We start from the raw sequence: 27,244 nt of genomic DNA, 5'->3' as shown, positions 1-27,244 counted from the left end.
TAAAATGGGGAGTGATGGGGAAAAGGTAGCTTACTTCATACAGGATGACTAAGAAATATGAAGGCTTTGTTTTCAGGGCAGTGAGACTCATATTATTGCAAGGTATGTTTGGGGGTTGGGAAAGGGACAATCCTACAAAAAGTAGATTATAGAGTTAAATTCACCCTGAAAAAAGAGGAAAGCAGGTTCAGATATGCTGGCAGGACTTCCTGGAAGTAGTTCAGTCTCCCAGCCAGTTGAGAATCACTGCAAGTGATTTTCCAGCACAGGAGACTGAGTTGAAGAGTCAGGCTACATTCCCTTGATTGGCCAGTAACAACAGCCATCCAGCCAAGACACCAGCTGCTGTCAAACCCTGGTAGAGCTGGAGTGATGCACATCCAGCTCTAATGTCTGTCACAGGCTGAGTGCACGACACACTTCAGAGAGAGCTGATGCTTTCATTTCCACCTAGGAGGGGGCCTGCAAGTGGGTACTGTACCTTAGTACCATGACTTTAGGAGACAGCTCTGAGCAAGTCTGGCTAAAGACATGGGGAAGGAACCCATGGCCCGTGCACAAGAAGATGATTTTCTGAGAGATGGAGACAAGCTGAAAAGGGAGCTGAGAGTGGGACAGCAACATGTACACCCAGACCCCCTGGAAGAGTCAGCACTTTACTATTTGCAGGTATCTGCTTCTTTTCTGGTCCCATTATTAGTTTTAACCTCTTTATCTCTTTCCACAGCCTTTCCTGCCATTGAATCAGATGCTAATGGCAGTTTTCAAAGCTACGCATTTAATTCCCCAAACATCCCATCAACTGTACCTGTATCCCAGGTCCACAGGCAACAGCAGAGTGCACAGATGTGAGAGAACATCTACCAGTCTCCTTCCATATTTTGTTTTCTAAACAGACTATGCAAATCATTATCAAATGAAAGTTGAAGGAAGAGGACATCCTCAGTACATAGTAGAAAGAAGTTGGAGCTGACATGCTGGATATATTGCATCAGCTTGTTGCATTTAAGATGCACTTTTCTGTTTTCAAGGCAGTGGGCTTGCAAGTTGTCTCTAATTCCTTGGTCCTATTCCACGTTGCTTTACTCTGCTTCTACACTCATCAATTCTCATGGGCTGCAGTGAGAAGATGACGCATAACTCACAAGTGTACTACTCAATAATAGGAAATGGTCTTACCTTCCACATTTTTCTCAAAGTGTTTGGTTGGGGGGGAAAAAACAGGAATCAGTCTACTGTAAAGGGTCTAAAATCAGTTTCCACACCTGTTTAATATGAGAGGATGTATATTTTAGTAGTACTATTTTCCAAATCACACATGAATAATAGAAATAACTGTATTTCTCAATGACATAAGCTTCATTTCTCTACACAGCACATTTTGTTTATTCCTACAAGGGTTTTGAGACATATAGCATTAGATGCTGAATTAGGAAATAGAAATTAGATGTTCAGTTTTGTTTTATTGGCACAAGAAGCTTTCTTATCTATTGAGAAAACACACTGCATGCTGGCAGATCAAGTACAAGGAACAAATTCTCAGAAAAATAAACCCAAATTCTAATCAGCAAAACCACAACTTAAATTTCACAAACCTCAATTTTGCTTTTTTTCAGTGACTTTCTCAACTTTTACCAGAGCCCAAGTGTTTGAACATAAACACCTCTAAACAAAACTCAGTGGTTTATAACTAAGATGGAACATGCCAGTTATGCTTACTTGGCCAAATCTAAAGATTTCTCTTAGAAGCTGTCAATTAAGCCTTTTTCACAAATTTTTCCATTATACAAAGTAGCCTCTTAATTCCCCACAAAACAGAAGAAACTGTCCACAAACCCCAGCAGCCTCAGCAATGAAGCAAACTGAGCATAAGCGCTGCTAGGTCTGTACTTGCTGACACTGCCTTAAGAAGAACATTTGTCCCTACCTGTGAATGACATCAAACTCTGCTGGCAGAGGCTAAAACAAACCTCCCTAGTTTTATGTAGAAAATACTTAGGTTTAAGTAGGTACAAAATTTTCATTTCCTATGAAATGTCATTTCACATGACCTTGGTAAGAAAGTGATAAAACCTCATCAGCTGTGTCAAGAAAATTTCCTGCTTCTACATTCATCCTGATCAGGATATTCATGATGGTAGTGAAAATACTTGACATTAATCAGATTCAAAACCATGCATAAACTTCAAATGTTTTTTTTTTTTTTTAATGTCACCAATGTCACCTATTAAAAACAGGAAGGATTTTAAAATGTGACTTGCTTATTGCTCATGATACTATTTCCACTGAGTAAGTGAATCTGTGATTACATTGTTTTGACAAGGAAAGGGAAAGATAACATGTCTATTGATTCTAAGATTGGTTTAAAAATCCTGGAAAAATAAATTTGTAGCAAATTTGACCTAGAGGGTTGTCAGTTAGATTTTGTTTGCAAGATTGGTCATAACCACATTTATTTTGAAAATTCAAATAGACTTAAGCGAGCTCTGATGGAGTGGGTGGGTTTTTTATCCATCTCTGAAAAGCTAATTGAAGAAGCATATAACAGAAAACCATCATTAGCTTTACAGGCCTTCAAACTCTCCTGGCTATGTGCTCAAACAGCAACACTGTTGGGAATACGATCTGGGGAAAGGTAGTAGTAAGGAAGCTTCTTGTTTTTGTTGCGCTCAGTGATGGTGTTGACAATCTCATCCAAATTCCTGCGGAATTTTGCCATAGCCTCTTTCACTGGCTTCTCCACGAAGTGTTCATCTGGGTACATGCCCAGAAACAGCTGATTGAAAAACACCAAGAAAACATGCTTTGAGAAAGCAAAGGCAATTAGTTTTCAATATTACACCATTTGGCAGAACACCACCCAGAGCCTCTCCTCACAAATGCTTCTACTAAAACAGTATTATCAATACTTAAGCTAGCCTACACCTTCCTCTATGGCTGGCTGCTTCTTTCCATCCCCACATCTTTCTGCTGGTACAGGTGTCTACATGGCACTCCTTGACCTAAAGGACCTCATCCACTGAAAACCATGCACTTTTATTCAGGCCAGTGGTCAGTCAGACGAACTTCCTATGCCAGATCTCTGTATAGCCACACAAACATTTATGCTGCTAGAAAAAAGGATAGCATTAGAGGGAAATTCACAGCCAGAAGTTTAAAAGGAGAATGACTACTTCATTCAGTGACAGTGGAAGATTCTGTTGACTTCAAACTGTCCTTCAGAGTTCAATATGACAGGTTAGTCATATTTGATTTAGGTTAGCCTTAGGTTTGACTTGATTAGTCATCGGTTGACTTTAGTCAGCTTGGACTCTAAGGGTGCTCTGAGAAGTGCACTGCCAATATGCACACTGGCATTGCTTTGAGCACTTTGGGAACTATTTCCCATAGTACAAGCTTCTCTGCTAGTACTGCTTTCTTCTTACAGAGAAACTGAATTTAAAATATGCTCTGTCCATCATCTTCTATTTAAGAATTTCAAAACACATTCTCCAGAGCCCTTGTGTGAAACAACCAGGTACCTACAACCTCATTTTACATGAGGGAAATGGCTACAGACCTGTAGCCATGCATGGCTTTACATGCCTGCAAAGCCTTCTGTAGGCTTGTTTTGTTTTCACTCCTCACCTGCCAGGCACAAGCCACAGCTGTAGTGCACATGGCACTGGAGCAGATTTTCCAAAGGAACAGGACATGGGGACACAGCACTGCTGTACCTTCTTCCCCAGTACTGCAGGGACAACTCCTATGCCTCTGCAGCCCTCTGTCTCCCACACCAGCATCCTTTTCAAGCAATGCCATGCTCAAGCTTTGATTATAGCTGAAACAGCCTCAGAGTAAAAATACAAGTACTTTCTCAGAGCTGGTTTGCATCTGGCAGAACACAGGCAAACCCACAGCACTGACACATCTCCACAGAAAGGTGAAAATGGCCAAGTCAAGCACAGGGCAGCACTACAGTCTTCTGAGTCTGTGCAGTCTTGCCATGGCCCTCATGGTCTCACATCTCCAGCACCTAGAGCAGGGAGGTTGACTTACTTCTTTGTCCTGGAATTGGCTCAAGGCCCAGACAGCTCCAAGATGCCAGCAAGATCGTCCCCTGTCTGGCAGACTCTCCACAATTTGCTCGATGGTGACTGTGCCCTTTTCTGTTGGAGGAGGGCAGCGCATTGTTGGTGGGGCATTGGGAATCCAGGAGCACCAGTCATACTGCACAACAGAGCAAGAGACCACAGTGAAAACCTGCAGTGGCTGGTGTTTAGGAACACACCAAAGAAAATCAGGAGTTTGCCAACAGGGAGTTTGCTTTTGTAATAGGAGCCCCTCAGAAAGAGAAGGTACTATGGACAGGGAAGTCCTAGAGAAGGACTGGAGGTGACAAGGAAGTCCCTACTGTTTTGCTCAGGAACTCACAAGAGGGAGACTTGGGTAATCTGAATGGGAGTATTTATTCTGCTAACCACAGGCATGTGCCACACAGCCCAAATTCAACAGACTGGCTAAGGCCTTAAATATTTTATTAAACAAAGTTCCCTTCTGATAACCTGAGGCGATTGCCTTTACTCCAGCTTCTCTTTTATGCTAAATTTCCTCCAAGAACATGCCCACAGTGAATGCCCATGTGGTCAGATATTAACAGAGATAAAGCATCAAGAAATATGGAATATGGCATGCAGATATGGCCATGGTGAGCAGCAGACTGGGAACTCATAGTCACTTCTGGCCTGGTTCAGTGCTGTGAGATGCTGATATCTCATTTTGCCTCAGATATGACCCTGAGTTTTGCCACCATCTAAGACACTGCAGTTACCAGAACCCTTTCTTTCCCAAGCACTTTTTCATTACCTTCATCCCCATCCCCTGCTCTGCCTGAGGGGAAGTGCACAGCCACCTCCTCATCCCCCCTCAGCCCTCTCTGCCTTTTGGTTCCATGGCTGAAGATCTTTTACTGATGGGCTGCATATCCTCTGTATGCCAAATTAAGAGATGGTTTCTTGGTGGTACTTGAACAGACAGGATTTTCTGAGGGAGGCACTGGGAGTTGCCTCAATCAGTTGTAAAGACAAGTTAGAAGGGAACAGTTGCAGAGGTCCCTGGTCATGGACATGTCACAGCAGTAGTGTGAGTTCATTAGACACCAGATTCCAGACTTTCTCCAGGGCTCCTGAGCTGCAGGGGTGGAGAGGAGGGTCAGCATAAAAAGTGATGTAGGGTATTTGGGAATAATTACCATAAGAAAGATGGTCTCTCTGTTTATCTCTGAGATGATATCTCAGAGACCACCTATGCCTGAAGTGAGAACATGCACCAAAAAAAAAAAAAAAAGTTCATAAAATCATAGACTATCTCAAGTTGGAAGGGACCTGTAAGGATCATCTAGTCCAGCTCCCTGCTCCCTGATCCCTGATCCTTGCAGAACTACCTAAAACTAAACTATCAGACTAAGAGCATCATTCAAATGCTCCTTGAATTCTGACAGGCTTGGAACTGTGACCACTTCCCTGGGGAGCCTGCTCCAGTGACTGACCACCCACTCAGTGAAAAAGCTCTGTGACTGACAAAGTGATTTGCTTCTGGCTGTTAAATCTGCTTTCTAAAATGCCTAGATGTTGAAAGAAACAGCATTTGAAAGGCAAGTTGTTACTATAGTTTCAGGGCAGATATATGTCAGTCAAGGTAGGCAGGAATAAATAACGCAGGTTTATCAGTATGTGACACATCAAACATCACAGAGGAAGCTCAAAGTTGCCACTTGGTTTGTAAACTCAAGAAATGAGCAGCAATGCCATTTAAATGTTTAAAAAATTATTCCCGTAATAAAATCAACAAAACTAAAATATATGAGTGAGAACCCCTAATCTGATCTTTGGTACATATGTAGGACTTGAAATGCCTCTCTCAGCTTCCAAATTACTTCAATTTCCACAGACTTCAGAGGGATTTGTAGATGGCTCTGCAGTTATTTTGATGAGAAAAAAAAGTAATGTAATTCTGAACATCTACTAAAAAATGCTTCTCAGACCCTGCCCTGGTAGATGTACCTCCCAGCCCAGCCAGAACAGTCCTCCCACAAGTTCCTACCTGACCAAAATTCACAGCTGCATGTTGAGCCGATGTAGTGAACATGATCACTGTGAGATATTCTGCTAGTGTCTCTCGTGTCCTGATCATCTTAGGGAACCCTAAATGAGGGAGAAGAAAAGCTTGACCCAGCAATGAAGTAACCCTGCCACCCAGCAGTAAGCAAAAACCATGGGTTAGAGGGTCATGCAGCAGTCACTGAAGAGCAGGGCATTCTATGAGTCTTGCTGTGTGGTCTAACAGGAGCTCCTCACCTCTCTGTGCCTTGGCTGTGCAGCTGTAAAAACAGCCTTACTTCGTACAAGTCTGTGAGGCATCACCAATGTTTGCAAAGTATGTGGTGTTCCATAGGGGAAGGAAAAAGTATAATTATGCCTTTAAAAAACAGTGTCCCTGTCCTACCTACCCTGCAGCAAGGAACTCCCAGAGTCCCTAGGGCAGGGACCTCAGATGCTCCATTTTTCTTCAGTCTGCAGTGCAAGCAGGGAAGGTTCATGCCAAGGAGGAAGCAACCATGTGCTTATATTTATAAAGGTCTGAGGTTCAGCAATCAAGTGTATTGCAAGAAAGAATGCAGGGAGAGTTTATTCGCTGAAACAGGAAGTGAGGAAATAAGAACTTCTGAAAAACAAACAGAATGAGGAACAGAAATAGTTGCATTAAGCTGTCTTTGATGGAGAATAATCACAGTTATATAAAGAAAAAACAGAATAGTCGGGGCTAGGGAAATATTTTGCAACCAAAGCAACCCCAGCCCTGTATCACTCCTATCCTCACTAAATCACAGTCCTGTGCTGTACCCCCTGTTCCAGCCCAACGTGACCACTGGTCCCAGTATGCCTACAGACAGTGGCAAGCTGCCCCTGCCCAGGCTGCCTGTGCCAGCTGCTTCATATCTCCGCCACCAACCTGATGCAGAGCTCAGCCTGCAAGAGGGAAGAGGTACCTCTGGCAAGCCACCAAGCCCAAAGAGGAGAGGATACACCATCCCCTCCTGTGTCCTGCTATTCTAAGTACACTGTGCTCATCTTTAAAGGAGTTTGGCATTCTCCCAGTCACAGCAGCCCTCCCAGGGAAGAAACAGGTGCCACAGCCTCCCTCATTTAGCCTCCTCCCATTCTTTACAGACCCTGCCAAATCTCTGTCCTCTATGATACAGCCCTTGGAGCAGCAGCAGTGCAGAAAGATGCTGCAGGTCTGGTAGGTATTCCCATCTGTAGTGGCAGGCCTCCCACCAGTGGTGCCTGTAGCATCCCACCCCAGTTGGAGCCCCGGAAGGCTCAGTACTTGTCTCGTATCAAGATGCTCAGGTCAAGCATGAAGTTCTTACCAGGAGAAACAACATTTCTAAGCTTTTGCTAAGAGACAAATAGACAAATAAAAATGAACCTTTGCTTGTCCAGGCAGATAGAACCCAGAAGCCTTTTCTCCACCAGAACATAATGACTGGAAACATCACACTTCTGCCTGGACATCTGGCACTCCAGTGTGTGCATGTAACACCAGAGCCATCTGTCCTAGGCCACTGGCCAAGAGGTGTTGACAGATTTAAATCAGACAGGACAATAGGAAGAATCCTCAGCCACCTCTATAAATTCCTGAAAATCTGCCTGGAAAAAATGTGTGTGGAAGAGAAAAGCAACATTTTTAGGGAATGACAGGGGAGTATTTACTCAAGTAGGCAAATTGAGGCATGTTATGGATGAGAGCTCCCATGGCCAAGTAATGGTTTGCAAGAAAAGAGAGGCAGTGAGAAGAGACAGATCAAAGAAAAATATTTCTTGAAAATGATCAGTATTTGTTCTTGAAGAGAGTAGAATAGTTCAATGATGAGACAAATGCTGAACAAATGTGAAAGGCAGCAATATACTCCTGGGGAGGTTATTACAGGTTCTCATTTAATGTGAGGTTTGGAGGAGAGGATTCAAGGGGCCTTGCTGCTCCTTGATGCCTATCAGTCTGCCTGGTGGCTGTAACACACACAGACACACGCCCTAATGCTTAAAGCACGAGCAGACAAAATCAAAGGACCTGTCCCCTGTGTAGAGAGATTACACGAGTTGCTCAAGCTCATTATGAGAATCTGTGCCAAAGGAAGGAGCTGTCTCCTGAGAGACAGCCTGAGCCAGGGTCTCACAATAAAACCCAGCATCTTCAGCCCAAGAGGAGAGCAGGTCTCTAACTTGTGCTGTGCACTCAGCACTGCTGCCAGCAGGGACCGGACAAGCTGCAGACCCGGCTGGGCCATCGAACCTTACCTGAGGCTTTCACACCCCTCATTCCATAGACATAGATGTCTTTGACAAAGGCCTGCAGCTCCACATCCTCACACACCACCTCGTCGCTCTCATAGTAGATGTGAATTACATCCTCTGCAAAACTGCAGATAGGAACAAACAAACAAAATGAAATTAAAAGGAGAATGCAAGCCTGCCATTGCAGAAGATGATCTTCTGACCTTGCAGATGCTACATGGGGAAAGAGAAAAGGGCAAGAGAAAGTCTCAAGACCTTCCTATCTCCTTCCTACAAGCAGTGGGAATTAACATAGGCAATTTTGATTCATTTAGGACTGTAGCATCACTTCTTCCCCCAACAAATAGATCCTGGACCATACAGAAACCCCTGAAAAATCCTGTGCACTTTAATCTCTTATTTGAGGCTTTGCTCCTGCACAGATCTCTGTCATCACATCTACATCCTTTCCTCACTCCATACAGACTCCCTCTTGCATATCCACATGGCTCCCACACTGGGCAGTGGGGTTCCCAAACTGTGATACCAGTACCACTCATCGTGTGTGGGACACTCCAAAGCTGCTCCTGAATGCCAATAGTTGACCCCTCCCATTGGATAGCCTTTTTGTGAAATACTTAAGTGGGAAACTTCTCCTGGGAAGAAGAGGTCTAGAGCTATTTCCTATGCCCACTGTTCACAGCAGACATCTTCCTGTTCAGTTCCTCTTCTCAAGAAGCCTCTTTCTGCGAAAGCTTCCCAGGCTAGCTCACCTCTGAAAGAAAGGCTCTTAAAGCACTAAGATAACAGAAGTAGTTTTGAAAGCAGTGAAAAAAGGAAATCCTGATTTCCTGAAGAACTGCAGTTCATGACTGAATGACTGGTTAAGAGAGCTGTGCTGAGATACTCTGTTAGTTCTGCAGGTACCTTGCTAAATCTCTTGCAAAATATTTTGACAATAACCCATAGGGTGAAACACGTGACTGTAGAAGCTGACTGATGGGATTAAGAATTTTTACCCAACATAGATTTATCCCTTAATAAAATATGAATTTATACATTTTATACATTTATTGCAATTTGGAGTCTTTTACAAATCTATCAATGTTCTTATCAGCCAATCAAGAGTTGTCATTGAGGCAGACAAATAAATGAATGAACACTAAAAGTTTAAGTAATTTTAGCTTCCAGAGGAAATTAAAGGAAAAAAAAAAAAAACAACTTTGCAACATGCAGAGAGAAAGCTGCTCTCCTTGACCTCTGTCTCCATGCATTTGGCACTGGTGCCAGGTGATACAGGAGGGGATCTTCCTCTCAAAAAATGGCAGTATTTCAGCCCCCTTCAATACAAATAGAAATTAGTATATGAAGTGTGGGTGAGACCTTTTGGGCTGAAGTATCTTTGGGTTGGTGTATCTACCTGCAATTAGATCAGAAACAGGAAGAAGACTAGAGGAATTTACAAATTTGCTGTGCGAGACTCATTGTTTCTATGGGAACAACCTTATCAGCTTCCTTGGGCCTAGGCCATCTACAACATGTGAAGTAATGCTGGGGATAGAAATTATTTCATCAAAATACACCCTACCTCTGCAGAGTGTAGGAGACACATGCATGACCATGGGTTCATGGGTCAGGATCTCACACACTCAGAAGGGTACTGCCACACCACTGATAAAACAAATGATTCACAGCTCTCAGCCAAGTTTGAGGCAGTGTAACATCACCCTCCACCAAGGTCAACACCCACAAACAGTCAAACTGAATTGAGCTGACTAAGTATTAGCTGGTATTTGAAAGGCATATCTCAACCTACAAAGAAAACACAGGAAAGACAGGGAGGACAAAAAAAAAAAAAAATAGACTACATGAAGAAAACAACCACAGCAAAGTTACAACTTCCTTTTCTCTCAAATGGGCACTCACAATTGCAGGAAATATTGCAAGGTAAGCCCTTGTAGAAACACAGAGGAAACACAGGAGACAGAGATGTCCCCAGAACTTCCAACATTATCCTTGCATCATAAAACTCCTACTTTGTGTACACAAAAGATCTGATTTTTAATGATCATGCTTTTCAAAAGTCATGTGATCAGAAACAGCTGCATATTTGGTAAGCAATTTATGCCATGCAAAAATACGTTGTTTGTTAAATTAAATGCCACTGCAGAATAAAAACCATATAAATCATGTAAGGCAGTGTTTCATATCTGAAAAGAAGCCATGATTGTGAGGTCAAGGAGCCTTGCAGTATCTCTCCTTACTCAGAATTGCTGCCCTTCCTGATTAAACTCAGACTTCAAAATTTTAAGGCATTTTAAGAAAGGGTTTGTTCCAATCAGTTTATACCTAATTTACTGAGTTTCAAAAGAGAACCATCATTGAAGTCAAGCTTATATTTTCAGTCCACAAGAACCTTGATGAGCTCACATGGCTGACTCAGAGAACTGAGTCCTCTCTTGGCTTGTGCATAGCTAAAAAAAAGGATAACTAAATTCCTTTTGCAGGCTAAATTCTGACTCACTAAATTTCTGTGAAATCCTATAGAAGAGTACATACTTGTAAAGGGTCCTCTGAAATACAGAACACAAGGAAACAGCACTGAGAAAAGCAGGAATTACCAGTCTTTCAAGAGTGTGTGCTTGACTCAATATTTTTCCTCAGATGAGATATACTGGATGGAAGAGGCACTATGTGACTAACCAGCCCAGATATAGTTTACAAGATGCCATGAAGATCAAAGTGAGGAGATAAAAAATGCGGTCTGTGTCTCTGTGACTTTATTAGCCAGTATCTAGAATCATGGTCTTTTACCTCTTTATAGCCTCCCAGACCTTAATGCCATCATCCCGGTAATAGTAGTAGGGGATATCCTCTTTGTTGTCCATTCCTTTAGCTTTGATCTCCTCAGGGAAGCAGAGGGAACTATAAGTCAGATCCTTCATTGCTTTCTGCACCATTTGTACATGTCCTCCTCCACCCGTAGCATTTGCCTGCAGGAAGAACAGCAAGATGGGAACAGTAGGAGATTATGTTCCCTTTGTACCAAGACTGGATTTACAAATTTGCAGGAGATGGGATACAGAATGTTGGTGAACCTGTTTTTCAAGAAGAAAACCACATTTCCACACAAAATACCAAACTGCAGAGGTCTACTGGAACTGTGCATTTTGACTGTAGGGATTTCACACCTCTCCCATGAATCGCTGTTAATACCCACATTTGCACCATGGGTACTGCTTATACTGGAATACACTAATAAAGTACAGCAATCAAAGCATGGTACTCCCTGCAGCCCTATGCTCAGTACCAGTGCATATGTGAAGGAAGGCAGCCCTGAGTGTCTTTAGAAGAAGGCTTAAGTTAAACTGCCAGTGCTGTTACAGAGTAGTTTAGGAGCAAGTTTTTAGGGATGCAGGCTACCCTTAGTCACCCTGGAAATAATGCCAGGAGATCAATCCTGCTGGGTTGCTACTAATGAGGAGAGGCCAGGGTTTCAGTATATGTTACATTTGAAAAACACAGCATGTCCACAACAGACAGCACTGCAAAACTCTTCAGATAATCATTGTGCAAGAGTTCCCAAAAGCTGCTTTTCTAGCATATGATATAGTGTTGCAGCAGTTGCGACCTTACATTTACTGTCCTCTGGCTGGTTGTTCATTTGCATTGGAAGCAACAAATTCTGGAACTCCAGACCCTTGCTGGCAGGTCTTACCCACACACTCATCCCACATACATGGGGTATGGACATGACACTTCTGTTTAAAGTCTCCAGAGTCAGCAGAGGAGTATAGACAACAAGGAAGGGTGTTTGGATTTAACCTCTCTATTCTGCTTGGGTGAAAAACTCTGAAGCAAGGAAGCCATTTTTGGCCTGGTGCCAGTGGTGTAATGAGGACAGAGGTGTCCTGAAATACAGGCTCCCTCTTTGAAAGGGCTTCTGAAACCCCCCCAAACTTCATAGCATGCTCCTAGTATCTTGTCACAGAGACTGCTGTGTGCCAGGCTACTGCAGTTCCTAGATGTGGCATTCCATTTCTCTCAGCGAGCTTGGTGTCACCTGTGAACTTAGTGGGGATGCATGCCAGCCCTCACCCAAACCACTGATAAAGGTATGACATACAGCTACATTTCACTGGCTCAGATGAAGCTGAGATTCAGTCCTAGCAGGTCTGCTGCTTATGGCGACTCAAGAAGACAGTCTGCAATCCAAACACTCTCTTTGTGGTCTTAGAAATCTGTCTTACCTACATGTCTTTCCGTGATGAAGATTTCCATTTGCAATCACAACTCCCTTTGCTCACAGATGAATAACTGAGTATTTAAAAGAAGTTGGGGGCTTAACTATGTGGATACATATGCAGGAATTTATGTGCACTCCTATATTATAACCCAAAGGCACATCAGTAATGAGCGAGATACTGACTGACATTGGCCAGCTCTGATTTGGCTACTTAGAGGTAAAAGAGAACATCTTTAGCACAACAAGGCATCAGTTCTGTGTACCTGTTTCTCAGGTGGCATTATTTATGTTTGCCCTTTAATAGAATGGTCAGGGAACAATGCAATATGTGATGATTACAGGATTTGTACATATGGAACCATGAAGAGCAAAGAACCATGAATAACAATGAACTGACATGAACAATAAAGATTCACAAGGAGTTTACCTACCTTGTCAAAAAGGCCACATTCACAGATAAGCTGTTCTCGGGCTTTGGTATTGATGGCTATTGTGAACCGCATATGTGGCACCAAGAGCTGTGGAATGAAACAAACAATGAAAGAAGGAAAATTCTCAGTTTGAATTCAACAGCAGCCAGATGTAAAGTTTGAAGCCCTGGTGGTTTAGCTGTATCTTATCTTGCAGGGCAGCCAGTTAAACTATTTCAGCTGAACGATCACCAGAACTTCCTTTTGGTTTGTCCAACCGATGTGATAACGACCCCACCCCACATACACCCTCCCTTCATGCAGGAACTAACCTTGAAGAGGGGATGTACAGCAGGCAGCTGCCGGAACATAGCTATGCTGAACACCTCTGAGACTAAGTGTGTCCGTAAGAGGTGGGTCACTGTCTGGTGGATGTGGAAATCAGACGAGCGGACCCAAATTTTAGCTAGCAGCCAGTCATATGTGGCATCTGAAGGAAGGAAGATGGGGTTGTCTGGTCCAGGCTTTTGACCAAGCTGAAAGATATAAAAAGAACATGAAACCCCAAGTCAAGTCCTTGATGTTTAAAATGAGACAATAAACATCAAGTCCTTGATGTTTAAAATGAGACAACAAACAGTGTGACCTTCTAAAGACCCTGACAGCAAGCCCACCTGGATTGCAATGGGTACAATTTTTTTCTCCAGATTCTTATACAGCAGACAGATGGGTGCAGCCAAGTACTGTATTGTGCATGGGTCTGTTTTATTGGCATCCACATCATCAAGCAGCTCATAATCCACAATGAAAATGTTTCCTTGCTGTGGGAAAAAAAAAAAAAAAACAACCAAAAGAAAAAAGAGACACATGATGTGTTTTAATGATTTGCAAGCAGTTTGGAACAAAGGAATGGGAAGTCTTGGCCAACGACTGACATGAGCCTGGTGGTTACAAGCTACCCCTGGCCTGCCCTTGCTCATGGCAGCTCAAGAATGATACCATTGAGACAGCAAGTACCATTGCACAAACCACCTGACTTGTGTCTGGCAGTGAGCCTTTCAGCAAAGAGCATCTATGTGTTTGGTACTCATGCAGTGACACTCAGATGCAAGCGGGTTTCACCCTGCCAGCTGAAGAGAACCCTGTGTTAATTGTACAAACAAAAGCAAGGCACCACCCTTCAGCATGTCAGTGGGAAAGACCTTGCCAGGAAGGGAAGAGGCACCTTTCCCCTCTGACGCATTCAGCCAATCCCTAACCTTTCAGAGAAAACCAGTGACAAAGGACTGTTCATCTCCAGGTTACAGCTCTTCCACTGGACCTGGAGACAGGCATGGCCTGCAGCTCCAGGACAGCAGGAGAAAAGCCAAGAGGAGCACTGCCAGTCTGCAGAGACAAACAGCTTTGCCATGACCTATCACACATCCTGAAGAAAGGAGATGTGGCTGAAGGCAGTAAGAACAGACTCTGGAGATTAGAGGATGTGAGAAGGAACAGGTGGAGCCCAGCCTGACCCAGAGCCATACCTTCACTTCCTCCTCCAGCGTCAGGTTCCTCTCCAGACTGCATTCTACCATATCCATGGTCACAGGCAGCTTCTTGGGTATCTCTGTGCATCTCCGGATCAGCACAGGATTGCATCCATTCAGGAACTGATAGCCAAACATAAAATCTTCCCTCCAGTGTTGCATCACATATTCTAAAGGAAAAACAAGCCTGCAGCATCAATATCTGTGCAGCATCAATACCTACTGCATTGTAGGATTCCTCCTTTCCTCCTCACCTTTTTGTTATAGTGCACTGCAACTTTGAATAGAGAAAGCAGCAAGAAAAGGATTCAAAAAGTTACTTAAGACTTAAGAAATATCACTGAAGTAAAATGGAAAATTTAATTCTTGCTTCTCACAGTGAGAAGAATTAAATTGATGATAATTTGTTTCTCCATGTACAGAAACAATGAGGAATATTCCACTTTTATGAAGAATATTCTCCATCTGCAAACCACCTTCTCATGGTCTTCCATGAAATTTTTCAATTCCCCTCTTCAAATTCACAGGGCATGCAGTACAGAGGGATAAGTTCAAGAAAGGTGGCACAAGCAGGAGAAGGGAAATACATATCAATGTGTGTAGGAAAAGAACAGCAGTGGCTGGAGCAGTTGTTTTAGGCTAGAGCTGGGTGAGGGAAATTTGGGGGAGCGTTTGGACCCTGACTCAGTAAAACTCCTAACTTGTTGTTTTCCTTGTTTGACTTGTTTTCCCTCTAATTATTTTTCAATTGCTGATATAAATCCGATTAACATCTCAATAAAATTCTAGTTTTGGATAGTCCATCTCTTTATTATTACATATGTAATACTACTACTTTTCTATAGTTGCAGTGCTCTGTTTTGTAATGTCATGTTGTTGCTTCAGTTAATATGAAAAATCCCATTGGTGTCTTCAGGGAAAAAATGAAGGTAGTGAAGTTTTCCACTACTGGCTAGTTTTAAACAAGGCAGGATTTTTCTGAAAGCAATTCATTTTTCTAAAAAGGGTAAAACTATTAAAAATGTAGGCCCCAAGAGAATGCAGTGATAATTTAAAAAAAAAAGTCTCAAAACCCACAATGATTTTTCATAAAGCAGAAAAAAGTTAAGTTTATATAAAATGATATTTACATTATCTCCATCATCTGCCTAATGAGTCTGGAGCTGTATCTGAAGTATACATCAAGAAAAAAATTACTCAGCACCTTGGACAGAAACTGCATGACTGACAAATGCCTTGAACCACCTTCTCCATTATCCCTGTTTCTGCCAAGGCTTGCAAAAAAGCAAACTGAGATTTGTATTAACATAACTGAGACCAATGCTTAATATTCAAATAACACAGAATTGGAGCTTTCCTCAGGAGTATAGAAATGTCATCAATGAAATTAATTGTAGATCATATCTAATTCTTGTGTTAAAAGTACTTTAGGAAGCAATCTTATTAAATGTTACAAATTGCTGTAATTAATTTTTAATACTTCTGCCACCTTGTGTGTTTGGGTTTATATCCAAGAAAAGCATAATTACTCTTATTTCTGTGAATTGATCCCTAGGCAGCCTGAAGAAGAGTAAAACTTCAGAGAATACAGTTTTTTTATTGGGGAGCAGAAGAGCAGGTCAGCCACATCCATCCTAATCAGATCATCAAACAAGACAACTAATTAGTCACTCTATGACGCAAACACAAGCACAGCTGATAAACTCACCAGAGATTGTGTTGCTGATTCTGACAAAGATCTTCTCAAAATCTGCAAAATCACTCCAGGAGGACTGGAACATGTGCATGAAACGGTTGACATAAAGATTTTCCATCCTAAAAATGAACCAAAACAAAACATATCTGGAAAAAATAATCTCCAACTTTCTCAATACCCATTCCTATTATTTTCAATGTTTTTATATATCTAAACACAATAAACTTTCTGTAATGGAATGTGGGATTAGTCACCCTACAGAATTAATACTGCAGGCTACACAAGGCTGAAAGACACAACAAGAGCCCAACTTCTGCTATTGCATTTACAGAACTCCATTCTAGAATTGTTGCACACATCACATGAACACAGTGGGCTGGGAGCCAGAAATGTCTGACTTTATCTGCTAATTCAGCAAATGCAGCAGAGCCAAGCAAGTTCCCTTTATATGAAATGACGAGTCCTAAATTATTGCATAAACAGCTAGACTCCTGTTACTAGATGGAAATCATTTACTTTGACTAGAAAGCAAATAATGAACTTGAAAAAGAAAGCTGGCTTCCCACTAACACCTCAAAAGCACAAACAGAAGTGCACACAGCCCATGAAGGTATGCAGGGCAGACAACATAGTAAAGAAAAGTCAGTGTTGCACAAAAGCCTCCCAAAAAGAATTTGAGGAGAATCCCAGGAGGCTCGATTTATAATCAGCAAACATATAGAAAAGACTGGATCAGAAATGGCTGGAGAGGACCAAAAGCCTGGAGAAACAGCCAGTGGCTATCAGAAGCAGGGCTCTAGACCAACATGACCCAATGCAGACAAAGGAGCTGCTTCTGCACCAAGCCCAGGTGGGGTGCATGTAGAATGGGCTGCTTCTGCTGCTGCAGATGGCAGCCAAGGGTAAGAAGTGCCTGGAGGCATGTTTGGAAGTAAAAGTCACACAACTGTCTAGGCTAGAACAGGTGATGGCCTCTCCAGAGGTCTTCTCACACCCAACAGGGACACAGAATCACTGTACAAGGATCAAAGCAAGGGTAATTGCTGAGCAGGACTTTCTGGATAGGAACCAGGTATCCGAATCACAGATGAACTTCAAGAGGCAGCATGATCATCACCAGAAAGTTAAATTACTTTTATAAACATAACTCAATAGCTTGAGAAGAGTTACTTAAGACTGACTCATTTGAGAGCTTCCACTAAAAGTCCTGCAGAACCTCTGCCCTCTTTCAGAACTACTCTGAGAAAACATTTGACATAAAAGCAGATTTGTACTGATCCTCTCCTGCCCAAGATGCTCTTCCTCCATGGGGCTACTGATCAAACCAAGCAGTAGGCACAGCACCTGGCATCTGGCCACTAACCTGCTGCAGTTTGACCTGCTGAATTCCAAGCACACATCCATGCTCAGATGTTTTGAAGATTACTTCCAAAAGGAGGATGTCCTTCACATTTCCTATCTTGGAAAAACCTTCCAAAGGACTCAGGAAACAAAAATATGTTTTCCTCAAGAAATCAAGTACTTGGAAGTCTCTGGCACACACTAGAAACCAGAGCAAGGAAAAAAAAGGCATAGCTGCTTGTAGAATTTAATCTGCCCAAATGCATGACTGGTCCAAAATAGCTACACAAGCCTGCATTTCTGGCACAGAATCCAGGCTGAGAGTTTCCATTTCCTAGATAGTGTAGGTCACGTCAGCACCAGACACATTCAGGATTATCTCCACCTACACACAATTAATCCTTTAACCTTATAGAGTTATCCACTGTCAAGAGCATCCAAAAACCCCACCTTGCAACAGCATAAAGAATATCTGAGATGTATCTCTCCCTAAGTTCATTTCTGCATGTCCCAAGGAAAAGGGCTTTCCCCTCCCCTCTTCCACAACTTCCTATGTCTCATATAACTCTCCCAGCTCTCACATATTCCCTTAAAAGTTCTCCTTGCCCACTGCTATACTTTGCCTTTGGATTTCCAGACACACCTCTCTGTCTTCCTTACTACTGCACTCAAACTGAAGACAAGCCCCATTTCTTCCCCCATGTTTCTCCACTCCATTCCTGCAAACAGTTGTTCCCAGCTCCCAGATCAGGGTACCTAGATAAGGGCTATTAAACTCTTCTCTGAAGATTTTCACAATTCAGTTGACCAGAAACATAGGTCTAGATTTTTCAGCCAAATGTGCCAGACAAGAAGCATCGCCATCGCTTAGAAAAATCTGTTTGCGTCATACCAGTTATCCAGAATGGCTGGCTGTCAGCAACACAGTTTCAGGTTCCCATTTCATGGGGAGGGCCCCTTACAGCCAATGACAAAGATAGATGTCCCTGCACTCTGTTGAGTCACTTCCAAGTTTCACTTGGCAGCAGCTCAGGACCTCTGACAACATGCCACAGCCTGGCAGGATGGGATTGCTGGAAGGGGAACGCAGCCTCCAAACTGCTTATGTCCTAATGGCAAACCTCTCATCTCTGGCATTCAGGTGCTGTTGCTCCTGCCTCACTCAGATCTATATGAGGTGATGAAGGAAACAGCTGGTTTGCACTGGCTAACACCATGCTGATTTGACTCTGTGTTGGTAGTGGAATTCAGCTGCATAAATGAATAAATAAAATACCCAGAATGCTCTGACATGTAAGGACCAGTCTTGTCTCATTCCACCACTTGATAGTACGGTGGGATGTCTGAGACAGTGTTATATGACCTGGGCATTTGAGACAGCACAGAAGGAGACTCACGGGTCAGAGAGGTTCCATCTGCCTCATCGACACTGTGCTATTCCAGAGCTCTGCAGGATTGATTATTCAGGCTCATCCAATGGCCATCCAATGTTTTCCTTAATGACATGATATGTGCAAGTGGGTGGACAGTAACCTGGCTGCCCCAAGCAGATTACACTCAGGTGTGGATAACTGATGAGCTGCTTGGAAGAGATTTTCTCCAGCAGGATGTCAAGGGTGCATTGATAATAATCTTCTTTGTGTATGCCACCAGAAGATTCAATTATCACCAACAGTCAGAGGAGAAAGGTATCTCCAGGGGGTAATGCTGAGAACTGAGTGAAAAGCTCAAAGTCCCAGGTGCCTGTAGTCCTGCTGATGCTTTCCACCAGTGTTCACCACTGTCTGCAGTGTCTCCATCTGCCTACAGCCAAATCCATGACTAACAAGAATGCAGAGGCTCAGTCAGTTCCCAGTGTGAAAAACTTAAATATTGATAACAAAGAATAAAATAACAAATCCATTAAATTCCTACTTTCGTACTTTGATTGGCTGCTGATCCAGCACTTGGAGAAAATAATCAGATTCTGAGATTCAGTGAAACCTAAAAGGTGGTCAGATCCTTATCCTGCCCCTAAAGAGATTCTGCAAACTCCTGAAGTTCCACAAACACTTACGCTTTCGTGTAGTTCAGAATGAAGTCAATTCCCTTCTCATTGTCAAACTGGATGTCACGAGGCAGTTCACTGTGAGAATGGGCATCGATGCTCAGGGGAAAGCCTGGATGCCACTCTTTCCAGCTGAGAAAATAAGAGAGGTTTGATTAACCATGAAACCTTATCAGCATAGGAGCTGTGTCCTTACCTCTAATGTTTTGGTGGCTCGCTTCTATAAAAGAAGTTTGTGTCAGACTCACTCAGGCTAAAATAAGTGATTTACACCACATCAATACCTACCAGTACCCCACAGAATCCTGAAGCAGACTGGAAGGCATCTACTTGGCCACCTACCTTCACAACGCTCGAAGTCACATAATATCCACACACTTGTCACATTTGGTTGAAACTGGCAGTGGCTTCAAATGTATGCTCATTCTTGGGACTACACTTCTACAGAACTGAGATACAGCAGCTAAAACTACTCAGACATATATTTTGATTCCTTCAAAAGGCACTCTCCAGGAGTCTTGATTCAACTGTTCAACCTCCTAATGGTCATGGCACACATTCTTTGCCCCATTTTTATTTCAAAACAAAAGAAGGTGAATTGTAAAGAATACTGTTTCAATGGTATTTCCAAACTGCCTGCCACACACAGACTGCACTGTGTATTATCAGCTATGCATCAGAATTTTAAGTAGCTATTTCCCTGAAATTACAAATGGTTTTGTTTTCCTTTTTGCATGTGTAAATAAAATTTTGTGGCACACCTCTTTTTGAACCATATTTTCCTCTGCTCTATTTCCTGTAATTTGTAGGGAACAGCCTTTCTTGTTCAAATGAAATAAACAACACATATACCAAGCCTCAATCCATCAATTCTGAATAGACCCTTTGCCCTGACCCCTACTCTCTCAATAAAGAGATACAAGTGCAAGAAACTTTTGTTATTTTAACAGAGCATGTCTCTAGCAAAATGCAATGTCTAATGCCTTCTGGAGCTACCCTCTGAGAAAAGACAGAATTTTCTCATCATGACACTGACTAGGAAAAAAAGTCTATGGCAGCATAATATATATGTGATACATGTATAATATATATGTGTGCGTACATATATATATATGTGAAATATATATGTATAATATACATATGTGAGATTTTTATATATCACAACTGTGTTCTATCACATTCCAGTTCACTCAAACAGGGCCAGGTTTTCACTGCACCCTGGTGCAGGAAACAACTCAAGCTAGCTTGGTGCAGCAGCCAAAAAGCTCCAGGAAAAGCTGACATGTTCAGATCATGTTCTAAAACTGTAGTACTGCTTGCAATAGGCAAATGAAATATGCCTTCAAATCTTCCTTGAAGATTTTCCTTGAAAGCACAACGGTGTGCCAGAGGGCCCACACAGAGGCTGTTTCACTGAAATCCCACGGAAGTCTCACAGATAGGCTTATCTGAGGTACAAGTATCCATAACGCCACTTGCATTGGGATGATCATCCCGTCACAATGAATTCCATCTAAGTAAAAACCAGGTATGGCCAACATGGTAACTTAGGCTCTCTCTTATCCAGCAGTTGAGTAATTAGAGGCACATGGTAATGTGAATATACTCTCCAAACTCTGACCTGCTGAGGACAGGCCCTGGAGCAGTGGGAAACTCACCGGTACATTTTCTGACGGGATTCGAGCTCTTTGCGTCTGTGCTGCTTGAGAATCTGAGTCTTGTCATCTCGGGGGAGCTTTGCTGTTATCAGGGAAGAGACACAGGGTTATGAGGTTCCTCTACCTATCACTGGCCAGGTGTTGAGAAGGACAGTGAAGTTTTCAAACCTTCAAACTTCTGATCTATACCTTTACAAAGTTTCTGTGGGAAATGCTTACATGATCCAGTTTAGTTCTTTTGAGTAGACATACAGGTCCTTAGAGAATCTGTGGAAGAAGATAAGCTCCTGACTTGGTACTTCCAAGGGAAAATTAGCTTAAACTAGGAATATCTGTCTCAACTGTATATAAACCTTGGATTTCTAATGTAGAAACTTGCAGTACATATCTAGTGTTAAATAGTCTGAAGAGAGTCTTGGGAACTAATTTTACAGTTCAGTATCTAGGGGACTTTCTATCAATAAGAGAAACCACAACATTATTCCAGCTCATCTTCTCTGCTAAAAGACATGTGCAGAAAACATCTCCAGGCTTCTCCCCTTGAGCAATGCTCTCCCCTGTCAGCTTGGGGCAATAATCACATCTTCCACTCATGAGAATAGAAAGAAAAAACAATGAGACTTCAGTTCCAGACATTTTGCTTTTCTGACCATGAATTCAATATAACATTAAATAACACAGGGACTTCCTTAGTGATCAGAGAAAGGGCAAGGTACGAGACTCACTTTACATACACAAATGTGGAGGCAGATAAAACCAGTAGAAGTTTCATGACAAAAGCTCTTTGTGTTTGGGGGCTGGAAATATCAGAGGTAATACAGCTGATAACATACATGGCTAATGGTTTCCAGGTGGTTGTGTCCAAGTTACCAAGAAAGTTTCACTTGCTCTTGTTCTTTACCTCACCGTACTCTGAAAGCCACACAAAGCTGCCTTCCATGGAAGTGTACAGTTGTTATAAAACAAATGATGAAAAATGGAAAGACCAAAAATAAACTGACACATAGTTCTCATTATAGGACAAAAGACTTCAAACACAAAATGCCCCAGCCAGGAGTGGCCAAAAATGTACGGGGAATATAAACATTTATTTACTACCACCTCACACTTGTTTCAGCTCTTTTCAAGCACTCATGCTGCAGAACACAACAGCAGCCAACCTACCCCAGGTACCTGAGAGAGGAACAAGCAAACATCAGTGACAAATGTCTCACCAAATGCCTGGTCATGGCAAGTGGCAGAGACACTTAAAAACACCTCTCTCAGTTGGTCACCATTACTTGAAGCAGTCAAATCCATCACCCTGCCTTGTCCTGCACTTAACAGCATGCAAAGAGAATGAATGAAAAGTAAGTTGCTGTTTCAGTTTGCACCTGCTGAGCAATTTTGGGATTTTATTTCATTCTCATGCAAACAAGACAATTTACAGGCAATTAATCATGGGCAACTTGGGAGCTTAGAATGAAACAAACAGGGAACACTAATTCTAATTAGATCAAAAGGGCTTCCAGCAATGGGGATGTGGAGTAGTCAAAAATTTGGCACTAGGGTCAACCTTCAAATTCAAGACCAGTGTAACAAGCCAGCGTTAGGACTCTTCCTTGTATGTGCTTCCCAAAACATCCAACCCAACTGCCAGTGCCTAGCCCAACAAGCTGCTCAGAAAGTATTCCTAGTAGGGAAAGCCCACTCTCTAGGATGCAGCAGGGGACTGGCAGAGGGTCTTCATCAGAGGGAGAAGACTGGGGGTATGTGGAGAAATGGGAAGGAGAGATGGAGGAATTCCAGGTGTTCTGCAGGAAATCTGGTTTCTAATAGCGCTCACCTCTTCCATCTCGAAGGACAACCTCCTTTTCATCTGTAATCCAGCGGTAACATGGGAACTCCAAGTAGTCACCCACTGGTGTTTTAACAGTGATATACTTAAGGTACCAGTCATCGTGGTACCAGTATTTTCGTTTCTCAATTTTTATTAGCTGAATTTCTCCAAGGTCTTCTTCCACAGTCACATCATAGGAGTCAACCTGCAGAGCAGAATACAGCCAGTGATCCACTGCATATGCAGAAAGCACCACCAGCACTACCCAGATATACCTAGTCTGTCCTCACACAGCTTTCCAGCTTCTTGTGGGTGAAGAAAGGAAGTCCTGTTATTGGACTGCAGTGCAACAGAAAGATGAAAAAAAAGAACAAACAATAACATGCAAAACACTCCAGGAGTGGAGAAACATTTCTGGATGCAACCTAAAAACAGTATTACTCCTTGAAATGTATGCAAGTCTTAGAAAAACATGCAGGCCAATGAAACCATTCACTACTCTCCTAGCAAGAGCTGAAGGAGGTACTACTAGGGCACATCTACTCGTGCAACTGGAGTGGAAAGATGTTAAAGACATTAGAACATTGGACTGTGAATTTAAAGACCTTTGTGTGTTAGTTATGTGTGCTTCAGAATAAGGACAGTGTCCAGATCACCTAAATCCACTTCATCTTTTGCTTCCTGGTCTTCTTTTCTCCCTTTTTAAAATGAGGACAATGGTACATTTTCTGTTTGTACAGCTAAAATTTGGACAATTATACATTTTATGTTTGTAAGGCTCAGATGTACAAAGGAATTTAAGTACAATGTCACACCCAGAGATGTGTACACATAAGATTTAAATTAAAGAGCAATATGAATCGGATCCAAGGAGTTGATAGAAATGTCACATTGACAGTCAGCTTTCAAAAGAAACTCATTCCTCTGGTGACAGCCCACTTGCCTATATTACAAGAGCCCTAAAGTAGTTACTGTTGATGTAATGCAAGAAGGACATTAACCTAAATGATCCCGGAAGTTTTAAATCTTTTTATGACCATCACAGTTCCAATTTTAATGGCAGTTCTGAAAGGGAGGACTCCCTCCTGGTACCTCACACAGCTTCTGCTGCCTCCAAGGCAGCACTGCCATGGGCTCACCTCAGATGACAATTTTGCTAATACAGTGAAGGTGTGTCAGGTTACAGAGAATGTACAAGGTGCAGGTAAGAACTGACACTTGGCTGCTCAAGGTTTCTATGACATTTGTTGTATGAAGTCTCTTAATAAACATCAGGGTGGCTGTATGGTGAACCAGAGATACAAGGAGCTTTTATACAGTTTGAGGGCAGAGTAAGAGTAATAAAGTAATAAAGACTATTGGACTGTCCAAACTCCTGTACCATGCTGTTCAAGCAACTTAATCTCATGCAAAGCCTGAGTCTCTTTTTGAGGAGAGAGTCCTACTGACCATTCTTATATTGGAAAAAGGATGGCACAGACAACTCCTCTTTCTGTAAGCATAAAGCTCTAAGTGTAAAGAGCTGTATTTCCTTTCTGGAAATACATGTTAGTATTTTTCTTTCAACAAAAGCAAAAAAACAGATGAAAGTGGAACAGGAAAGAAAGAGAGAACTGAGGGACACCATAAACTCTGAAATCACTCAGCACTAGAGGAATTTACTCAAAAGACACTATGAAAAGAAAAGAAAGTATGACTTTCAACATTGCCTGTGTCCAGGGCTTGAAGTAAGTCAGAAAAACTACAACTGAGCTACCATTGTGCAAATTCCTTCAGGGTTTTCAACATATTTTTCCCTCAGTCAACATTTGCCATGCAAATCTCCTACTCAGATCTGGCCCAGGCTCTCTTTAATCACATCTAGTAATATGCCCAATTTGCAATAATGCAAATGAAGACATCATGAGGATAATGTAACTACAGAGCCTGGCCCAACATTTAAGGAAAAAAAACCCAAACCTGGAAAGTAGACAACAACTTACAAAATAATGCTGCAAAATTCTGCTCATCCACTAAAAACTGATACTTGTTTTAGAAAAGGATTAACAATTGAATTGCTTTGCAGAAAAAAAAAAATATAAAGATGGTATTGAAAGAAACACTAAAGGCAGAACTGTGAAAACAATTGCTACATTTTGCAAACCAACCAAACTCAAAGCCTTCTGGCCTTCTTCAGTTTTAGTTTCTGGTTCCGTACTGGTATTTTTCTTTTCTTTTCTTTCCTTCTTTCCCTTGTACAACATATTATTAAGACCCAGTGGTTTGGGCACGATGTAACCTGAACAGGCGCCTGGAAAAACATGCTGCATTCCCCAAGAAAACATCCTCAAAACCAAAACGTAGCACATTGTACTGCAAGTGTCCAGTGAGCCAGACACTTTACAGAGCACAGACTTACTCTGATGGTCCACAATAAATACATACTGAAAAACTGACTGCTACTAACACCACGCTCTCTGTTTGTTGCTCCCTCACCTAGTGGATATATCTCTGCTCCTGCTGGATCTGGTCCCACAGCAGCTCCCCAGTTGCTGCTGGGCAGACACTGAATGCTCCCATCATGACATTTTCTCCCTGTGAGAGGATACAGCCCAACTGAATGCTCAGAGTACTGCCAGGCTCTCCATCAGAGCCACCTGAAACCCTCTTTTGCAGCCCAGGAATAAGAGCAAACTGCCTGGTCAGTAAAACCCTGGTGGTGATCTCCTCAGCTGGCCAGGGCTCAGCCCTCCTGGGAGAGCACCCTAAGCCCGAAGTTTGCAGGACAGTCTGAGGTCTCCTTCAACCTCTCTTGCTAATGTTGTTCAGTTTTGCCTAAAGTATGTGACTAATCAGCATATAAGAGAGAAAAAATGACTGGATGCCCACTGGGGAGATTCAGGTAACAAGGTCTTAAGCTAATGAATGTTTAATCGTGAAAGAAAATTAACTTCAGTAGCAGTGGCTGGTAAATATCTGGGGGACCACAACCACACATACTATCAACACCTATTCAAAATGCTGACTTCTGTTAAGTGTGTCCATGATGTTTAACACAGAAGAGACCGTGGACCTAATTCAGGCTGCAAACCATGGTTGGAAAAACACACCTCAAGGCAAAGCAGCAGCATGACACTGAAGACTCACTTGTACATGTGGTGGGAGGTCTAACTTCCAAACTTCTGAATATCTTTTTAAAACTTTCAAAGTTGTTTCTATCTAATCAGACCTTCTAGAAACTGTGAATTTTGTTTCCAGGTAAAATACACATTTTGGAAAGGGGGGGGAATAAAAATGTCTATTATTTTCAGAGCGGACAATAAGCAAATAAATAAATGCCATTCTAAACCAGTGCTCAGAGTACAAGCAATTACATTTGGATAGTCAAAACACGGTGACAGGACCACAGAGAGGACAGGGCACAGCTAACAGCAGAAATCTGGGCTAAGAAGAAGAGCACAGCTGACAGCCCAGCCACAACTTCATTCTCACACAGTCATGCTGTTTTTCAGCTTTCATTGACGTTGCCCTACGCATTTCTCTTGGCAGGCATTGTAATTCCCACTAGATGCTCTTACCTCTTTGTTTAATTCTTTGGAGATAATAGAACTCTGACTATTAGTAAATATTTACCCTAAACATCACCTATCAACAGGAAACGCACTTTTTTTTTTTTTTTTTTTTTTTTTTTAGTATTTGTAAAGAAAGTGTGAGGACATCTGAAAGCCCATTGCAAGTCAGAACCAAAGAGCCCCATCTTTCCCAAGGTCTGACTGACCGCAGCCAGGGCTAACTCCTAGGGCAGGGATGCGGATGACGGGCGGCCGGGGAGGGCAGCGGGTACCTCAGTGTCGGTGTCCCGCTCCGGAGCATCGGCACACGGAGACAGGAGCTTAAAGAAAGTCCGGTCCTGCCCAGCCCCTCGCGGCGCCGGACAGGGGTTGGCCGAGGTGCCGCTGCGGCTCCACGGTGCGCGCACGGCGGGCCGGGCACCGCGGGGCACAGAGGCGGCGGGGGCTGCGCGGTGCGCGCCCGGCAGCGCCCCGGGACTCACCGCGCCGCGCTCGAAGTCGTTGTAGAAGGGCTTGTCCAGGAGGTGCCTCTCGCTGCAGCCGTCCGTGCCCTGCAGGGTCAGGTACACGTAGTCGTCGGTGCCCGCGAACCACTGGCTGCCCGTGGCCACCGTGACGGTGTAGGACGGCAT

General features: G+C 42.8%; 1 protein-coding gene across 4 annotated transcripts; it reads right to left on the bottom strand.

Annotated features, from left to right (window-relative positions):
* Nucleotides 1–1,268: 1,268 nt before the first annotated feature.
* Nucleotides 1,269–27,244, bottom strand: ALOX5 (arachidonate 5-lipoxygenase). 4 transcript variants are annotated; one of them, XM_053949097.1, is made up of 14 exons: nucleotides 27,095–27,244; nucleotides 23,068–23,266; nucleotides 21,243–21,324; nucleotides 19,594–19,716; nucleotides 16,209–16,315; nucleotides 14,498–14,670; nucleotides 13,646–13,792; nucleotides 13,304–13,507; nucleotides 12,989–13,079; nucleotides 11,130–11,211; nucleotides 8,340–8,461; nucleotides 6,082–6,182; nucleotides 4,039–4,209; nucleotides 1,269–2,776 (listed from the first exon to the last, which is right to left on the bottom strand). In XM_053949097.1, exons 1-14 carry the CDS (start codon nucleotides 27,242–27,244, stop codon nucleotides 2,597–2,599), a joined length of 1,932 nt encoding a protein of 643 aa, XP_053805072.1. In that variant the 3' UTR covers nucleotides 1,269–2,596. The 4 variants fall into 4 exon arrangements, with proteins under 4 accessions (XP_053805072.1, XP_053805070.1, XP_053805071.1 ...); XM_053949095.1 differs by having other exon boundaries at nucleotides 11,130–11,308; nucleotides 12,993–13,079; XM_053949096.1 differs by having other exon boundaries at nucleotides 11,130–11,221; nucleotides 12,993–13,079.

This window comes from Vidua chalybeata, chromosome 8 (genome assembly GCF_026979565.1).
Source record: "Vidua chalybeata isolate OUT-0048 chromosome 8, bVidCha1 merged haplotype, whole genome shotgun sequence".
In the NCBI taxonomy this organism is placed as follows: Eukaryota; Metazoa; Chordata; class Aves; order Passeriformes; family Viduidae; genus Vidua; species Vidua chalybeata.
The sequence above is the reverse complement of the archived record's forward strand: the minus strand, read 5'-3'. Positions and strand labels throughout refer to the sequence as shown.

Bases quoted from the DNA above. Each gene is read 5' to 3' on its own strand.
- ALOX5 (XM_053949095.1), bottom strand. From the start codon at position 27,244: ATGCCGTCCTACACCGTCACGGTGGCCACGGGCAGCCAGTGGTTCGCG. The intron at 23,267-27,094 runs GTGAGTCCCGGG...TCTGCTCTGCAG, and splicing joins ACGACTTCGAGCGCGGCGCG to GTTGACTCCTATGATGTGAC. The intron at 2,777-4,038 runs GTAAGTCAACCT...TTTTTCAATCAG, and splicing joins GCCAATTCCAGGACAAAGAA to CTGTTTCTGGGCATGTACCC.